Source organism: Myotis yumanensis, unplaced genomic scaffold (genome assembly GCF_028538775.1).
Source record: "Myotis yumanensis isolate MYYU_CA2020_CCGP unplaced genomic scaffold, mMyoYum1.0.hap1 SCAF_1, whole genome shotgun sequence".
Taxonomy (NCBI): Eukaryota; Metazoa; Chordata; class Mammalia; order Chiroptera; family Vespertilionidae; genus Myotis; species Myotis yumanensis.
Genome location: NW_027223752.1, coordinates 159,807,718 through 159,827,765, shown reverse-complemented (window position 1 = coordinate 159,827,765; position 20,048 = coordinate 159,807,718). Strand labels below are relative to the sequence as shown.

At 49.7% G+C, this 20,048-nt stretch overlaps 1 protein-coding gene across 1 annotated transcript in view; it reads left to right on the top strand.

Moving 5' to 3' along the window:
* ADARB2 (adenosine deaminase RNA specific B2 (inactive)) overlaps nt 1-6,054 on the top strand; it is a 430,335-nt gene extending 424,281 nt beyond the window's left edge. The window contains exon 10 of the mRNA XM_070391134.1: nt 829-6,054. Within this exon, the coding sequence (XP_070247235.1) occupies nt 829-1,005 (177 nt within the window). The 3' untranslated portion in view covers nt 1,006-6,054. The remainder of the gene's footprint in view (nt 1-828) is intronic.
* Nucleotides 6,055-20,048: the final 13,994 nt, after the last annotated feature.

Here is a 20,048-nt window from a genome sequence, read left to right as displayed (position 1 = left end):
TTAGTTCCCACAGTCATCCCCGCACCACCATCCCCACCCCAGTCTGAGCCCTGATCCTCCCCCAAGGAGAAAAACTACACACAGCGGGTGTGGCTGATAGCAGGCAAGTTACCTGTTCATTTTATTCCTTGATCATTCACACTCTGGGGAAGCAGTTTCCCTAATTGTGGGGTTTTCCATGGAATTCTAGACTTGCCTGATAATTCTAATAGTTATTTTTAGAATTAATAATTAACTGTAACTAATACAGGGAATGTTTTTTTGGAATTTTATGTGATATTTTACTTTATCAGTGGGTCAATTTAGGGAGAATGGGTATTCTGTTTTTAACAGCTTTCTTGAGGTATATCTGACAGAAACATTGCATACAGAGTGGGGCAAAAGTAGGTTTATGGTTGTGAGTACGTGAAACACAGTTTGTTCTTGCATTATTATTTATTATTGTATTCGTTCCATACAAACAACTGTAAACCTACTTTTGCCCCATCCTGTATATTTCAGGTGTACAATTTGATATTGTGATGTAGATGCTAGTATATGTGAAATGACCACCACAATGGAGCTAGCACATGTATCAGCTCCACACCCTTACTATCTGTGAGTGTATGCGTGTGTGCACAGGCAGTGAGAACACTTCATCTCAGATCAACCCTCTCACAAATTTCAAGTATATTGAAACTGATTGTAACCAAAAAAATTTAAAAATAAAAACAGAAGGTGGAACCAGGAGCTAACGTTTGCTTGTCACGCTCGTGCGGCTGTGCCGTTGGCCTTGGGGCTCCGCCTCCGCTCGAGACTCACTTGTCCTTTCTCACTCCTGTCCCACAGCTGAGCAGGCGGATACCGAGCCACGGAGACACGCCGTCCATGTACTGTGAGGCCAAGCTGGGGGCGCGCACCTACCAGTCAGTTAAGCAGCAGCTGTTCAAAGCGTTTCAGAAGGCAGGCCTGGGCGCCTGGGTGCGGAAGCCGCCTGAGCAGGACCAGTTCCTACTCACCCTCTGAGCGGCTGCCCCGGGCTCTCGGACAGAGTGAGATGCCTGAGGAGGCCGGGCGGGCGTGAGGAGCGACGAGACTGTGCTGACCGGGTCTGCGCGTCCCTTGTCCTTGGGTGTGCCAGAAACACGCGAGCGTGCCATGTTCGGATGAGCAACTAGACTTGAAGTGCTGCTTCTCCGATGGCTGCTCCCAGGCTGCTGGAACCACGCCCGCCCGCCACACCTACAGGCACGAGTGTGGTGGCTCCCTCTTCTCGGTGTGCCAGAGGGGACATGACTATTCAGGCTGCAGGGTCTGAGTTGCAGCCTCGAAAGGTGGCACCGGGGCATTGCCAGTTAGAAATGAACCTCAGGCACCGTTCATTCCCTGTTCCCCTCCCCGACGTGCCGCTCGAGAGTTGCACTTGGTTCTCACTAGCACAAGGTTAGAGACACTTCGAGATAAGCCACAAGTGAAGAGAAAAGCCATGGGCTCCTCCCCAAAGAAGCCAGTAAGAACGTCCTCTCGTTGTCATCATTCATTTAGTGTTTTACTCTGTCTCCTTTCGAAAAGCATTTGGGATGCATGATCTTAGCTCCTAAAACAGGGCCAGAGAAGTGAGACCCCTGCTGCAGAGCAGAGGCACTAGATGTGACAAAATTGTCCCTGAACGTCCCAGGCCCCAACTGTCCCAGGCGGTCCCGGCCCGTTGTGCCCTTCACTGCTCGGTGTCGCTGGCAGATAATGAGGCTTGAGCTGTTTAAGGGCAGCTACCACCCCACAGCCACCCGCCAGGTAATGAGGAAACCCCATCCTAGACCAAATTCTGACTTGGGAACTAAATTGTTCTTAGAAAGCAAGCACCAGAAGCTTCCAAACAACCTTGACTCTGAGCTTGAGCACGCATCAGCTCTCGGTTCCTTTAGGTTCCCCCTCAACATCTTGCATGGCAGAAAGAACTCATTGAAAGCAGCTGTACAAATGCAGGAGGCAGGATCCTGTCTCCTCCAGAGCGGGCGTCAGACGGCAGAGTCCTCCTGCACACGCTGGACGAGGCCAGGGCACCGTCCTGATAGTGAGAGGCAGGACCGTACCCCTGGTCGTGCAAAGCGAGGTGCCCCCCTAGTGTACTGTAGTCAGTCCGTACACCTTGACCTGTTACTGTGATCACTTGAGAGCTCATTTCTAACACCCTTCATGCTAATTGGCAGGTCTCTAGTTTCCCCAGTTACAAGCCCCATATCTGAACTCATTGTGCTAAGTAGCAGAGCTTAGTAGTAGCCACAGCTCTGGTATCTGGGCTGCCCATCAGGATCCCAGCTGCACCCCTAGGGGAACACCTTGAGAACACAGGCTCCCATTTAACCCAGGAAACACGAGCATAACATCAGACTCTATATATTCTGGTACAAATTACAGATATCATACCAGTGAGTCAAAAATGAAACAAATCGAATTGTAGGTAGTTGTTAAACGATAATAAGTAGTGACATTAGTCTGGAAATAGAAGCTTTTCCTGGGATTTCATATAGCGTCAAATTTACCCCTCGTGTTTTTTGGAAAGGAAAGGGGCACTGCAGTAGACGACTTCTTCAAGATAAAGTTTCAAAAGATATGAAAATGTTTTGCAAATATGGCTCACATTAGTCATTCATAAAAATTTAAATCTTAAGTTAGTACAAAAGCCGTGATAAAACGGCCAGTTTATATTATTAGTTTCTGATAATCTGATGTGTCATTAGGGTGGGGGTTAAAGAACCAAAAGCCTTGAGAGCTGATTGATGACTTAGACTCTCAGCCGCAATATCTGGAGCCCCTCTCCGACAGCAGCAGGCGTGGGCGATCCCGGCTGGCATCTGTGGCCTGAACCTGAGCTGCCAGCATCCTCACCTGCTGCCTGGAGAAGTGTGCATCCGCTTTACACCAACTGCTCCAAACAGCACTCCCTCTCCCGTGAGGAGCGAGCATGGGCAGCAGCAGTCCTAATGCCGGCAGGACCGACCTGCAAACAGCACAGTGGGCCACCCGCACGGTCCATCCCAGGCCCTTAGATGGCATTCTCCTGCCCCACAAAGACCACGCCCACAGCTCCTGAAATGCACCAGTTTGGTCACAAAGTCATTTTGCCTAAGGCTCCGGCTCTCTGGAAACAGCCCAAACTTGACTAAACTAGAAACGTCTTCTTCCAGAGAAAGCCACCCACGAACGCCGCTACACCCATTAGCACCAACATGCAGAGTAGTCTGCTGGGTCTGCAGGGATGCTTCAGAGGCAGAGATGAGGCTCTGCAGAGGTTTACAGAAAGAAGGTTCCCGTGTAGCGGGAAGTCTGTCCAATAGCCTGACACGCTGCCGCAGAGGCGCCTGTCGGTGAGTGGGAAGTGAAGGAGCCCAGGGAGGAGGAGACACTAGCAGGCTGTGGGCACAGAAGGGACAGCCAAGGGAGGCGCACTGAGCCGCCCGGAAGCACCTGCCGAGAACCCGGGCTCAGGGTGCTGCCCGGGAGGCACCTGGTGCAGCTGGAGGGGCGGTCGTCAGCCCAGAGACAGAAGGTCTTGCAGGGGAGCTGAGGATTTCACTCTCTCTCTTCAAAGTTTCAAAGGACATCCCAGCACTGCGTTAGGCCAGGTCTCCCTGCATTTGCTAAATAGAAAATCTGAGGAATTCGAGTCCTGAGAGGAGCCCACATCCACCTGACCACCTGAGGTTTCCGTAAGGAGGACGAAACAGGAGCAGGTGGCGTGTAACGTTTAGTCACCCTGAATTGTGACAAGAAAAACAGAGGGAAGATGGACAGACACAAAGTCAGGGTCTCCCCAGGTTACCCCGACCGCCCCAACCACCCATCTGAATTTGCCTCAGCATCACCATCCTGCATCACCGGTGGCTCCGTCCCTTGCTCACAACCTTCCCACGTTCTGTATGTATCGCTCTTTAGCGCTGATACTAAATTCCAAGTGCAAGCCACACCACCCTTAACTGCCTCCAGAGCACGTGTTGCTCTCCTGCTGGGGAGATAAACCCTGGGAGCTCCCCTGCCTGGCTCTCAGCCAAAGGGCTCGCCGGGGAGAAGGCCACGGGTCGCGTGGGCTCGGCCTGCCCCGCTCCAGCGCAGTGTCACAGCAACCTGTGACAGCACGTTATGGGGTTTAGGATTTCTTTGGTTTTGGTTTTTGCCAAGGAAAGGATTTGTGGGTCTGTAGCTATGATTTGTTTTTATTCCCTGTGGTCCTCTTTGAGTCTGTATATAGTTTTCTTGCCACCACTGGTTTTGTCTTGCTCCTCAGACACATCCAGTTGTGTTACTTGTCAAGCAAACACAGCTCATGGCTTTCCCACATAATTTCCTTTTCAGAAGAAGCTGTTTTTATCAATAAAGTTAAATGTGTGTTTTTTCCTTTAGTTTACTGTTTACCACACCTGGAGAGCCATAAACAGTAAATACATGGTATAGCAATGCCCAGAATAGAAGAGATAGAGTATTTTGATGAAATCCTATTTTTAGATTATAAATTTTAAAATGTGTCTATATATCTTGTTTAAAGAATTTAAAAAGACATTTAAAACGTAGACATTTTTAATTTGGGGAAACTTCGACACCCATTTTTTTAAAGCCATTCTAATGACATCGTCTGTGCAATTGGCCCAAAATACAATAAATTTCACTTTCTAGTAGAGACCAATGGGAGTTCGGGGCCATCTCTCTGTGCCCCAGCACTGACTGCTAACTCAGCAAACCAGGTGGACCTGTGCTAGTTTCTCCACTGCCCTCCTGAGCAGAGTTCACAGAGCCTGTCACTCTACCCAGGATCAGGACAGTCCACACCGCTCACGTTCCCAGCTCTGAGTTCTTGTGGAGTTCGGGGTAGAGTGGGAAATTAGAAGCTGTGTTTCAGGAAGGGCTGTAACACCATCAGGCAGCATTTAGCTGGGACAAGACCCCTCTGCGTTCTTGCTGGCAGTTTATGCTCAGGCACAGTGATGAAACATGTGGGGTGCCCTAGGGACAGGGCAGGGGGGGACTGACAGCCTGCAGAGCAAGGGACCACTTGCCGCTGTCCGTGGTCCTGACCTGGTTGCTGCCTGGAGCATTGCGTGTCTGGGGCCACTGGGATACTGTTGGCTCCTGTCAGATGCTCCCACAAATTCCAAATTGGGTGAAGGAGAGCAGACCGAAGGACAGCAAGGATGCCGGCTGCAGAGTGATGGCTCTGGAAAACAAATGCAGCACCCACGATTCTGGGAATCCAGACAGATAGGTGACCATCATCCCCCCTGTGCACTTTTCCTCTCACCAATGCTGCTTCTCTGATTTCCTTTCTCATATTTCCTCTCCCTCCCCTTCCTGTTCCCTTTCTTATTGCCTGTCCTTCCCTATCCAAACACCTCTGACTCCTGAGATTCAAGTCTCAGGCAGATGTCTGCCTTGAGCTCCACTCAGCTAATATATGAATCAGCTGGGTGCCCAGGACGAGGCAGGAGCCCCATGTGACTTCTTGTCCAGAGGGATTTATGAGAGTTCTTTTCTGGGCTCCTGGACCATGTCCACTCGGTCTGACCTTCCACCAAAGGGGACACTGATGGCCACATCCCTAGAATTTTAGACCAGAGGACACCACTCCTGCAGGGAACTGCAGACAGTATCGAACGCTGGAGAAAGAAATACCTTACTTCCCAACTCAGCATTTCAAAGTCAAGTTGGAGGGACCCAATATCCTCTAAGATACAGATAAAAGACCTGGGTTCTAGGGCTTTTTTTTCACACAGGCACTAGATTTCTATCACTCTGCAGTGTGTGCATCAGTAAAAACAGAAGAAAAACACTAACCCAGCAGTGCCCAGTGACCTTTCTGCTAATTTTCAGCATTTTTTAAGCAAAATGAACTTAATGAATAGTATTCTTAAGAGAAGGTTTGTACATAAAAAGCATGACTGAATGGCAATATTGTACCATGGATGTACATTTGTAATATTTGTAAAAAAAATCCAAAATCTTAAAATATGAATTTAGATATGTTAATTTTCCTCTAAGTTCTGTACATTGCACTTCAGTGATATCTGATAAGTGAATGTTTCTGTTAAGTGAATAAAAATATCAAGTAAAATTGTGTGCTTCCGTAGGTTGTTGAGCCTTTTTCATCCATCAGCATTCGGGGAAACTCTGTAGAATACACTGTGTAGGTTTAGAATCCATGAAGGGTCTACCCATTCCAAAGAAATGGCACACTCCACCCTAAGACCCTTTTCTTTCATAATATTGTGTCTGTTAGTGGATCCTGCCTGATGTTACCCTTATAGATTTTATGTAAATGAACTACCGAAAATATCACAGGGCTGGGAATAAAAGACCCCCCAAGCCCTGACTCAACTTCTATTAATTGTGTAAAATGCAACAAATCTCTCAGCAGGTGACTTGGCCCCCAATTTCCTCACTGTTAAGTGTGGGGAACAGCCAGCCTGCTGCATCACGGGTGTATAGGGGAATGGGCGGTGTTGGGATATTTCCGGGCTTCGAGGTGTTGAAGAGAACATTGAGATGTTCTGAGTCTTCTGCCCAAATGTGCCCTCACACAGAAAGCACAGGTGTGGCTTGATGGTTTCCTGTAGGAGACAAGGCCAGATGGGCATCGGGCCATTAGAAACACCTAAAACCTCACTCAGAGTCCTCAGCTCCACTCTACAGCATGATGCAGGGAACTTCCCACCAACACGTTTGGTCCCTTTCCTGGGTCGGCTGAGGGACTTTGAAATTTCACCGTTCCCAGGAGCAGAGCGAAGTCACAGACACCCTGGGCACAAGGCTGATGCTCCCAGTCAGGTTTCTTGTTGCGAGCACTCCTCTGGTCCGTCACGGCTCCTGCAATTCCCCTCACGGGCCTCTCAGGCCTGGGTGGAGGTTTCTTACATTTTGTTCAGTCTGCACTGGTTTGCCATTAACCACAGTGATACTCAGCTCAGGTGTGAACATGAATCTCGGGGTGGGCACACGCTGGAGTGTAGGGAGATCTTAAAATCGATGCCCTGGGGACATTCTGACACGTCCTGTCACCCTCAGGTCTGGTGGGGAGCACTGGGCAGCATCTCCTGCTTCAAGCCATACAGTAAGTCGCCCCTAATGGAGAGGACACTTAAGGCCACAGTCACTGGTAGGGAACAGAGGGGATCTGAGAGCATAAATAAGGCTCAAGACAAAACCGAGGCATCTGAGTGCTGCGCCTCAAGAGTCAGGGGTGGGATCACCGAGCCCAAGAATCGGGTCGTTGGGTGGTAGCATTGCTTATAGCCAGGAGAGTGAAAGCTCCCAGACATCTCTTCACGGTCCTCAGAAGGGACTCTGGCCAGCACCCAGACCGGCTCTCACTCAGAGGCCCCCGCTCCTACGAGAGAAGACCCCTCATTCCTGAAAATGAGCAGTCTGGTTCCTGGTCACCTCCTTGAGCTAATGCGCCTGCATATTCACCCAGATCATTCTTCATGCCTGTCGAGTCCCCGCCTGCCCTTGCTGGGAGCACGGTGGCCTCATTTCTTGTGGCATTTTTCTTGCTTGTTGGGAATTTTTTGGGTGAAACATGAAGTTTATGATATATTGGCTCAGTAAAAGGTTTCGGTGAAGTGCACATTTCCCAAGGAGAGTAACAAGAGTCTACTCCGACTCTTGAAGCTGGGAAGGCAAGTGTGAAGCATGAAGGACACCCGGCCAGGCCAGCGCAGTGATGCACTGCGCCGGGCCCACTCCGCAGCTGTTCAGTCGGGTTGCCTGGATGGCAGAAATGCACTCTGTCTGCCAAGTGAGTTTCACAAACCAGTGCCCTTACAGAGCCAGCCTTCTGGAAAAGTCTATCAACAAAGACGGAGAGTGGACAGGCCCCAGGGTAACAGCGATGGACTCAATGATGACTTGCTCCAAAGTGGTCACAACCGTGCCCTCGCCTTTCAGAATGACAAGTTACTGGGCTAAGCCTGGGACGGAGCTCACTAAGGTCAGTATTTAACGTAGGTCCCCCAGCCGCTCAGAGCTCGAGCTCCCTACAGGGTGTTCTGAACAGTGTCCCTCCCACCCCTGGGAAACAACGTCCCTGAGCAGTTCAGAGCCTGGGGAGGGGATGCTTCTGGAGTCAGGGAACCCGACATCTCGTCCGCTCTGTGTCGGAGAGTGCTGAGGCCCAAGCAAACCGCAGCCCTGAGCATAAAATGGCTAATACTTACCCCAGAGCAAAGAGCAAAGAGCAACGCAGACACAGTGAACTCTCTCAAATCAAAGGGTGCTGTGCAAACATCAGTGGCTTTCTTCATAGACGTTGCGTGCACAGAGCAGGTGGCCCCAGTGAGCTTCTGGCAAACCAGGTCCACTTGGAGATTTCAGTAGCAAGAGCAACACAGCTCTCCAGGGTTGCAAACTACTGGAGAATGGAAGAAGGAATTGGATCCATGGGGGTGGAGGTGGGTAACTTGTCACAGAGACAAGAATGAGGTGATGCCACTTTTATAGAGCCCGAGAGAAATGAAAACATCAGGAAGATGATCAAGCATATAAATATATTATATGTATACACAATACATAAAACAGTCTGAATGCTTCTGTCCCCAAAATTCGTGGTGAAACTTAACCCCCAAGGTATGGTGTTAGGAGGTGGGCCTTTGGGAGCTGATGAGGTCAGGAGGGTGGCGCCCCCTGATGGGATTAGTGCCCTTGTAAAGAGCGCCAGGGAGCTCCCTCGCCCTCCACCATGTAAGGACCCAGTGAGAAGACACCTTCTGTGAACCAGAAAGAGGCTCTCAGCAAACACTGAATCTGCCAGTGCCTTGATCTTGAACTTCCAGCCTGCAGACTGTGAGAAATGAATGTCTGCTGTTTACGCCTCCATCTGTGATGTTTATTATGCAGCCCAAACAGACTGAGACAGAAAACAAGGGGAAGTAGGACTCAGAAAAGACCTGACGACCAGAAATCTGTGGGCTTTGAGGAAGAAATTTCATGACCAGTCCAGAGTGGACGTGGCACAGTGAAGTGAGTGGGGCAGGGATAGGGCAGGAGGAAGGCAAATGCAGGTGGGGGTGTGGGAGAAAGGGAGGGAAATGGAGGTGTTCGTAGGAGAGTCCAGCAGGGTGCTCAGCACAGGGGAAGTCGGAGGGAAGATCCTACAAGGACCAGGGCCACCAAAGGGCCTCCTGGAACTGGCCTGGCACACAAGGATGGGCAGAGGCCGCTGTGTTCCCCAGCCTTCAGAAGAGGCCACCAGTACATGGGCCCCACCGGGACAGCAATTCGAGGCTGCTTTTCAAAAAAACGAGTGTGTCCCCAGTGGCTAGTGTATGGTAGGTGTTCCATAAAGATTTGCTAACAAACGAATGAGTCAGCATTTCTCTGGGTAAGGAGGGAAGGAAGAGGGACCAGGACTGAGCAAGAGAAAGCACTGAGCACTTTACATCCAGTTACATGGCGAGGAGAGAGTCGGAGCACACAGCGTGCACACAGCGTGCCCTCGCCTGCAGGACTCCTCACACCTGCACACCATCTCCCTTCTCTCTCACACACACACATTTCACAGGTGCACAAAATACAAAGGCAGTGCTCTGGAGCCTCCTCCTTAGAAAACCGCCCGCTCGCCCCTGTTCTACTTGAGGAACCATCATCCTGCTCAGAAAATGTCACTTCCACTTTGCTTCCCCTTCAGTTAGGCTAAGTGAGTAACTGTCCCTGCGCCCAGAGCCCTGCCATCTGCCGGCACTGCCCTGGATGCGAGTGACACCTCCGCAGGAGTCACCGGGTCTCTCAGGCCTGAGATAGCGACCATCAGTTCCCATTTGTGTGAAACACCTTTACGGCCTCACTGGGAGGCTCACCCAGGCTCCGGGACACACGGCTAATGGTGAGCCCTGGGGAGAGCCACACAAACACAGGCGCAGGCACAGGCTGTGGGCCTCACACACTGGGGTGGGGCAATGAGGTGGTAGAACGAGGACCCACAGGTCAAACCTTGAGGGTGGGGGTGTCACACTGGGGCTTGGGCCACCGTCAGCGTGGGATAACTGGCTCCTTTCCCAGCAGCTCTGGCTGCAGTCCGGACGCAGCACTTCCCTGCTCTGCACATAGTCTTTGACAAAAGAGGCTTCATTACTCTCCATTTTGGTTAACTGAAATGGCTCATTTAAGAATAAATGGTAATGTACTCTCCAATATCAAAGGAGGTCAGCCAGACAGCCCAGGAGGGTCTGGAGGCAGAGGGCTGTGGGGCCGTCCTGGAGGTGGGGAGGATAATCCTGCTCACAGGATAGGCCCCTCCTCACCTCCCCAAGCGTGTTAAACACAGAGACACGTGTCATTTCTTAGATTGCCAAGTATAGACCCCAAGGAGAACAGAACCCGAGTGTCACAGGCTTCATGCCTGATTCTGGAATCCTGCTGACGGCTTCACACACTCGATGTGCAGTGAACACTCCTGTGTGTGCTCTCAGGCTGTGTAGACTCACACAGAGTGACCTCCCCAGTGTTTGTAGAGCTAGTTTTCAGTGAGTCAAGGCAATTTTCCCACAGAGATCTACGTTCACTAGCTCTGAGTCACCTTATGCCACTGAACCCCAACTCTTCATCTTTTAGTAACAGAATAATACCTAAATTGAAGAATTATTATGAGGAGTCAACGAGATAACATGTGTAAAAAAATGGGTGTTCAAAATTGGTGCAGCCAATTTAAAATTAGAAACAGTATGGAAGTTCCTCAAAAAAATAAAAATAGAACGATCATATAACCCAGTGATTCCACTTTGGGGTATTTATCCGAAGAAATCCAAGACACTCAAATAGATATATGCATCCCTTTGTTCATTGCAGCATTATTTACAACTAGAGGCCCAGTGCACAAAGTTCATGCATGGGGATAAGGGGTCCCTCAGCCCAGCCTGCACCCTCTCGCAATCCAGAACCCCTTGGGGGATGTCTGACTGAGGGATTGGGCCTAAAGTGGCAGTGGGACATCCCTCTCACAATCCAGGACCACTGGCTCCTAACCACTCACCTGCCTGCCTGGTGCCTCTAACTGCTCTCCTGCCTACCTGATCACTTCTAACCACTCGCCTGCCTGCCTGATCGCTCCTAACTGCTTACCTCCTGCCTGATCAACCCTAACTATTATGCCTGCCTGCATGATCGCCCCTGACAGCCTCTGCCTCAGCTCCTGCTGCCCTGGCTTCATCCAGAAGGACATCCGAAATGACATTCAGAAGGTCGTTTGGCTGTCTGATCTAATTAGCATATTACGCTTTTATTATTATAGACTAGAGGCCGGGTGCACAAAAATTTGGGCACTCGGGTGGGGGGGGGGGGGTCCCTCAGCCCGGCCTGTGCCCTCTCGCAGTTTGGGACCCCTCAGGAGATAACAACCTGCTGGCTTAGGCCTGCTCCTGGGCGGCAGAGGGCAGGCCCAATCCCTAGGTGCAGCCCCTGGTCGGGCTCAGAGCAGGGCTGATTGGGGTGTTGGGGCGCCGCCCCATTATGCACAGAGCAAGGCGGATCAGGAGGTTGTAATGACACCCTCAGTCACGCTCAGGATGGGGCCGATTAGGGGGTTGGGGCACCATCCCCTGTCACACTCAAGGCAGGGTCAATGGGGAGGTTGCGGCGCCACCCCCTGTCACGCACAGAGCAGGGCCAATCAGGGGGTTGGGGCGCTGCCCCCTGTCACGCACAGAGCAGGGCCCATCAGGGGGTTGGGGGGCTCCCCCCTGTCACGCACAGATTAGGGCTGATAGGGGAGTTAGGGCACCGCCCCCTGTCACACACAGAGCAGAGCGGATCAGGGGGTTGGGGAACCGCCCTCTATCACCCACAGAGCAGGGCCGATCAGGGGGTTGGGGCGCCACCACTGTCACACTCAGGGCAGGGCCCATGGGAAGGTTATGGCTCTACCCCGTCACACACAGAGCAGGGCCCGTGGGGGGGGTGGGGGGGGCAGGGCGCCGCACCCTGTCACACACAGAGCAGGGCCCATCAGAGGGTTGGGGCGCCTTCCCCTGTCATGAACAGAGCAGGGCGGATAGGGAGGTTGTGGCCCCGCCCCCTGTCACACACAGAGCTGCAGGGCGATTAGGGGGTTTGGGCGCTGCCCCCTGTCACGCTGATCCCGGTGCTGGGAGGCATATTATCCTTTTACTATATAGGATAGAGGCCTGGGGGCCAGCTGGTTTGCCCTGAAGGGTGTCCTGGATCAGGGTGGGGGTCCCCACTGGGGTGCCTGGCCAGCCTGGATGAGGGGATGATGGCTGTTTGCAGCTGGTCACACACCCTTCAGGGTGGGGATCCCCACTGGGGTGCCTGGCCAGTCTGGGTGAGGGGCTGAGGGCTGCTTTCAGGCTGACTGAAGCTCCCAACCGCTCCTTTTTTTTCTCTTTTTTTATTTTATTCTGGGCCAGCTTTAGCTCTGGCTCTAGCTCTGAGGCTTCATATCTGGTTTGTTTGCCGTTCTATAATCGAAACAATGTATAACTTCAGCTCTGAGATCCCAGCTGGCTGAAAGCTGGTTTCAGCTTCTTATTTGCAACATAGTACATAGTTGCTTAGAGTTGCAACTCAGGGGCCGCCAAGTCAGGCGGGGAACATTGGAGTCTGCAGTCCCTGGAGCAAGCAAGCCTCATGTTCACTTCCAGCTGCCTGGCTGCCGGCCGCCATCTTGGCTGACAGTTAATTTGCATAAGGATATGCTGATTAGCCAATGGGAAGAGTAGCGGTCGTACACTAATTACCATGTTTCTCTTTTATTAGTATAGATAGAAGATAGCCAAGATCCAGAAGCAGCCTAAGTGTCCATCAGTAGATAGATAAAGAAGAGGTGGTACAATGGAATATTACTCAGCCATAAAAAAGAATGAAATCTTGCCATTTTCTACAGCCTGGATGGACCTAGGGGATGTTATGCTAAGTGAAATAATTCAGACAGAGAAGACAAATATTGTATGATTTCACATATTTGTGGTATCTAAAAAACAAAATAAAGGAACAAACAAAACAGAAACAAACTCATGGATACAGGAAACCAACTGTTGGTCACCTGATGGCAATGGGGTTGGTGGGGGGGCGGGGCTGGTAAAAAAGAGGGAGGGATAAATATATACAAATTGGCAGTTATAAAAACAGTCATGGGAATGTAAGGTACAGCATAGGGAATATAGTCATTAATATTGTAATAACTACGAATGGTGGCAGATGGGTACTAGACTTATTGGGGAGGTCACTTCATAAGGTGTATAGATATCTAATCACTATGTGCTGTATGCCTGAAACTAATGCAAAATTATGTTGAATGTCAATTGCAATTAAAAAAGAAAAGTAGGGGCTCGATAAAAGGTAATAATGATAATGGTTGTTATTAGCGTCAAGATTTGTCTCATTTTACTACCCAACTAGGAGATCACACTTTTCCCACCATTCCTGGGATTCAGCTGGTCACTGAGAGGGAGATTCAAAGTGACTGCTCTTCCCAAGTTCCTTAATAAACAGTATTTACTGAGCCTTGCTATGAGCAGTCACCATGCTCAGGCCTTAGAGATCATAAAAATGTGCCATGATCTCTGGTCCCAAGGAGTTGACAGATTCATTGATGAAACAGGACATAAGAACATAAACAAATTAAATAGTGAAGACAACAGGAAGAGTTGTCATAAGATAGAACATAATTAGTAGCTAGATGATAGAGTTTTCAACTTAAAGCAAGGGACAGTAGATAATGACCAGGCAAACTCCATGTCTGAGGGACTGCCAGCAATGAATGGCTGATGGTATTTGAGTCAGCTGGGAGGAAGGTAAGGGCACCTGGTGGGGGCAGGTGCAAGGTCAGAGGCCAGGATCATAGTGAGCAGGGTCCATAAATAAGAAGGATAGAAGGTAAGACCACAGGCCTTTTTATCGAAAGAAAAAGGGAAATGTAAGTTGTCTCGCCTCAAAGAAAGCTACCTGAAATTCTGGATTTATAAATATTTGTAATCTTAGCTAATAAATGTCATCTTAGGGGAACTCTTTAAAGGCAGTCACTGCATGAACTGTCCAGAGATTTGGAGAAAAAATCATAGGAACTCCAGCCCGGCTAGTGTGGCTCAGTGGTTGAGCATTGACCTATGAACCAGGAGATCACGCTTCAATTCCCCGTCAGGGCACATGCCCAGGTTGCAGGCTCCATCCCCAATGTGGGGCGTGCAGGAGGCAGCCGATCAATGATTCTCTCTCATCATTGATGTTTCTATCTCTCTCTCCCTCTCCCTTCCTCTCTGAAATTAATGAGAAAAAAAATTTTTAAATCCTAGGACCTCCTTAAAGAATTCACATCTGATATAGTCACTCAACTTCCTTGATTGGGTTGGAGAACCTACAACTGGATGAAGCAAAAGGTCTGGATGTGGTTACACTTTGGGGAAGATTCCAGCAGATGGACCCTATCACCCATGGACTTCACTGCGGTTGGTAAATCTGAGGTGGAGCTTGTGGTTGGGTTGTGGAGTTGAAGAACATCCAGCCTGTCAACTACACGAGCTGCAGGGAAGCTATCTAGTCGACCTTCGCTGCATCCCACAGCAGTATCAGCAGGACCCAACTGGGTATGTGGTTCTAAGACCAGGGAAAGGTGCTTAATGGTAGTGCGAAGCTCTGGCCCATGGCTCAGATGGTGGGAGAGTCAGCACGTGCACCGAAAGGTCCTTATTCAATTCTTGATCAGGGCACATACTGGGTTGTGGGTTCAATCCCCAGTCAGGATGCATACAAGAGACAACTGATAGATGTTTCTCATATAGTTGATGTTTTCCTCTCTCTCTAAAAAAAATCAGTAAAACATATCCTCAGATGAGAATTTTTTAACATTGGAAAATTGTTGGCAAGTAGGAAAGAACTGAGAAGTAGAGAGAGAGAGCGCGTCTCCGTGTCTGACAGCTTCAAGGAAGGACTCTGTGAAGAGAAAGAGAAAGAGCCAAACAGGCTGAAGGAAGGTGACACTGAGACATTGGAGGTGGGGAACCCCCCAGCTGACACACATGTGGGTAACAGGATGTGTACTCAGAGAGGAACTCATCAAAGAGTGAGGGGCATGACTGCTGACCTTCTGCCTCTGAGAGGGGGGTTATGAACAAAGGGCTGTTAGACACCCTGGCCATGGATGTCCCTGCCACAAGCACAGAACTCTCACCTGGATCCCACACCCCAGGGAGACCAGAAAGCTACACAGGTGGACAGAGACTCACAGTTCCCAGAGTTAGGGACTGTGACGGTGGTCAGTACACCAGCTCCCAAGCTGGGCTGGGTGGCCTAGCATCCCTCCACCTCTTACACTCCAGGACGAGACCATGGAAAAGCACTGGCTCTTTGTGTCTTGGTTTCCTCCTCGGTATCCTGTGGATAATAATCCTACCCATGGCACTGGGCGGTTGTGAGGACTAAATGACATCATCTGGTCAAGGGCCCCTTCATGAGGAGACCTTCTGAGAAATGCAGCCGTGGGGTGATTCCGTTGTGCAAACATCACAGAGTGTACTCACACAAAACTAGATGGCACGGCCCGCAGCTGTAATGGTATGTGCTATACTTTTATACGACTGGCAGCATCGTAGGTTTGTTTCCACCAGCATCACCACAAACGTGTGCAAGGAATGGTGCTATGACATGTTGACAGCTCTGACATCAGTAAGTGACATCATAGCTCCATTAAAACCTATGGGGTCACCGTCACATTTGCTGCCCATCGTTGAGCAAAATGCTGTTGTGCAGCACATCACTGGACACAAAGCCTGAAACATAAATACTGGACGTGCATTGGTCTCTGCTGATGGTGGGAGGGGCTAGTGAAACAGAAACCGCATCACTGGGCGGCCTGCTGATCGACCTCCATTATCAGGCAGTGGGAGGAAAACCCTGCATGTGTCCAGGTTTATATGACTCACCTCGTTGTAGAGACATTATCCTGGGACCCAAATCTAGGAGCATCACTAGAGGACTGAGGACACCAGAAACCTTAGTAAGTCGGAGTCCTGCATGAGAAGGTAGAGCAGGAGCTAATGAAGGCTCTGGCTGCCATAAAATTATGGTGGTGCTGCAGGAACAAATCCCTTCCCCAGCAGTCGTCCTGCATTTGTTGAGTGAGCGAGTGAGCAGAGCCAGTTCCAGCAGCTCAGTGCTCAGTGCTCTTCTTCCTCTTGGTAAGATGCGCAGGACTTCCCTCCCCATTGTCATCAAAGAGCTTTCATTGCGCACTGGAGGAGTGCTGTGCTAAAGAACAAGTGCAGTTCCTGTCAGCCTGGACACTGACATTAGACCATCAAGGCTGCCTGGCCTGTAGCTTCAAAAAAAATACAGACTTTCTCGTGACTCAAGGCAGTTAAATCCAACATAAGCACCAAGAATGCTCAATGAACACTTTCTGGGCATCGCTGGAGATTTAAGAGACAAAACAGATAACAGCACAGGAAAGAAACTCAATACATGTTTTATAGAAAACCCCCCATCTCCCTTTGAGGAAGTTCAAACTAGGGAAACGAAATAGCCACTCTATTCCCTCCTCTTCCCAATTCTAGGTCTACAACTTGTCCAACTTTTCCTAAATTAAATCCCCCAAACTCAAGAAATTGGCCAGCACCATGCTTCAAATCCTGGCACAGGAAGGGCGAGGCACAAGGTTGTGCAGCCATCACCAATGTCTAATCCAGGACATCTACCCTCCCCTGCCCCCACCACCCCTGGATAGAAACGCTGTCCCTCCAGCAATCACTCCCTACTGCCAGCTCTCCCAGATCCTGGAACCACAAATCTGGTTTCCATCTCTACAGATTTGCCTGTTCTGGCCATTGCATATGGAAACCTCCAGCTGGTGGCCTTTGCGTCTGGTTATGTTCCCGTAGCAGGATGTTTTCAAGGTGGTTTCTGAGTCATATCCCGCTGTGCAGATATGAGCACACTTCGCTCTCCATTCGTCAGCTGACGGACATTCATGTTGTTCTCACTTTGTGACATCAGGAGCGATGCAGCTTTGAGTGATCACATACAAGTACAAGGTGTGGACAAGCAGAGCCAACTCTTCCGGAGGGTGAAAATTCACCACGAGAGGCCCCTCCCAGGAAGCTCATTTTTCACACTCGACCAACATAAGCAGGATTTTTCGCAGGTCATGTGTTCTTTTAAAATTCCTCATGCAGCCCTAGCTGGTTTTGCTCAGTGGATAGAGTGTTGGCCTGTGAACTGAAGGGTCCCAGGTTCGATTCCAGTCAGGGGCACATGCCCGGGTTGCAGGCTCGATCTCCAGTGGGGGGCATGCAGGAGGCAGCAGATCAGTGGTTCTCTCTCATCGTTGATGTTTCTATCTCTCCCTTTCCCTTCCTCTCTGAAAGCAATTTAAAAAATTAAAATACAATTCCTCATGCAATGTCCTAAACTTTAGGACCTAAAGCAAAACATGGGCACCTGGTGGAACTTGGGAGAAGTTTCATTGAACGTTTCTGAGGCACCTGCTTCCTGGGAGACCCTGTACCGGGTGCTGTGGGGATAGAGACGAGGTAGTCTGTGCCAGGCCAGCTCCCGTTCCAGTGGACACCAGTGGCCAGTCCTCCACTCCAGGCCTGCAGAACAGGCTCTGTCATGAGCAGTTCTTCATACAGAAAGAAGCAAAGGCAGCTGAGGGCTGTCACCCAGAGGAAAAATCAGATGAGCTGGGGCAGGCATCCCAAAGAACTGGTGCAGGGTTTGCTCCTGCTATAAAACACCTATGCGAGACCTAAGACTTCACAGAATACCCAAGACCTTCACCTTGCGAGATGTGAGGATGCCTACAATTCAATAGTCTTTCTTTTAATATCAACCTTATAAAAAATCCAATTCCTACATGTTCTTTAGTCTCTTAGTGGACTTTCCCGGCCCCCACTTCTTCATTCTAGGGTCATACCCTAGTAATATGAAGTCCTAATTATTAAAGATTTAAATGGTTTTTAATTTCTAGTAATCCTCTGAATTCATCTGGCATGTTTTATGCATTGCTTATTTTTGGATTAACCTGTCTATAATCCTATGGCTGTTTTTATTGGGATTACCTTTAAATTTATGGAATAACTTTAGGATTGATGTCTTTGTGATGTTGAGTCTTCCTTGCCAAAAACACGGAGTACCTTTCCATATATTACATATACCCCTCCCAAAAACGTCCACATCTTAATCCCAGGTCCTGTGAATATGTGACATTCCACTCAAAGCAGAATTCATGCTGAAGATGAAGTTGTGGGCGCTGACCATCTGACTTCAAGCAGGGAGCTTAATCTGAGTTGTTCTCACCACAAAAAGAAGGGTAACTGCAGGAGGGGATGGAACCTTAGGGTGGTGATCACTTCCGGTGTGTACGAACATCAGATCACCAAGTTTGTATGCCTTAAATATGTACCATTTTTAGTTATCAGGTGCACCCAAATAAACTAGGGTAAATAAATTTTTAAAAAAACAAAAGGAGCCGAAACCGGTTTGGCTCAGTGGATAGAGCGTCGGCCTGTGGACTGAAGGGTCCCGGGTTCGATTCCGGTCAAGGGCATGTACCTGGGTTGCGGGCACATCCCCAATGGGAGATGTGCAGGAGGCGGCTGATCGATGTTTCTCTCTCATCGATGTTTCTGACTCTCTATCCCTCTCCCTTCCTCTCTGTAAAAAATCAATAAAATATATTTTTTTAAAAAAAGGAAGGGTGTGGGGTAGAGTCATTTGCAGTTGCAGCAGATGGAGCCACAGAGGCTCACATGTGCATGCATTATATGTGTATGTATGTGTATCCATCATGTGCGTGCATGCTTCCATCACACGTGTCTATGTACATGTGTATGCTTCTGTCATGTGTGCATGAACCTCATTTGTGTGTGCATGCCTGCACATGTGTCTCTATCACATGTGTTCATGCCTGTGTCTCCATCATGTGTGTGCATATTCTTCCATTGTGTGCCTATACATGTGCTCGTGTGTGCTTCTATCATGTATGTATGCATGTATATATGTGCATGTCTCCATTGTGATGTGTGCCTGAGCTGTGTGCATGTGTGCTTCCAGGCATGTGCATGTGTCCCTACACATGTGCACGTGTGTGCCTCTATCACTTGTGCATGTGCATCTCTAGTTCCATCATATGTGCCTGCCTCCATCATGTGTGCCTATATGTGTGCATGTGTGTCCCCATCATATGTACAACTATGCACACCCCATCACGTGTACAGGTTCATGATTTGCATGCATGTGCATTGCTTATATCACATGTGCATGCCCACTCGTGTGTGTGCCTCCATCATGTGTACAGGTTCATACTTGTGTGTGTGCATTGCTTATATCACATGTGCATACCCATTCATGTGCGTGTGCTTCCATCACAAGTGTGCATGCCTCCTTCATGTGTGCAGATGTGCAAGTGTGTGCCTTACATGTGCATACACATGCCTATGCATGTATGCCTCCATTGCATTGTGTATAGGCCTGCATGTGTGTATACATGCCTCCATCATGCATTGCATGTGTGTCCATGCATGTGTGTGCATGTGATGGAGGAGGGGCACAGGTACCTGTGGTAGATCAGAAAGGGAGAAGCACCGGAAGGAGCTTGAGGACAAAGATGACAACCCTGAGGTGGCCCTGGCAGACTATGCCGGAAGCTCGACGCCCAGCCTGTCCACTGTGCAGACCAGCTAAATGTCCCTCCTGTCAGTCAGGATGATGGTTTCCAAGTGGCAGAGATTGTGAGAGATATTCCTCTTCCCTTATCTCTCCCCCTTCCACCAAGAGACTGCAGAGCCACTCACTCGAACAATAGCTGAGCTTCAGGGCCAGGCAGCAGCTTGCAGAGGGACTAATGTGCAGATTAAAACCGGACACTGCTGAGTGAGGCGCCTTCCACCCGAGATGTCCAAAAACACTGATAACTGCTATAGCCACCCTCCCGCTGCGCTTCGGCTGCCTCGCGGCGGTCTGCACCGGGGCTTCTCGTGTGGTCAAGAGGGGACGATGACAGCCACTCTCTGAGTCCAGGCAGAAATGAATTCAGTGCTTCCACATTTAAATTGACTTAGGAGATGGTACTGACT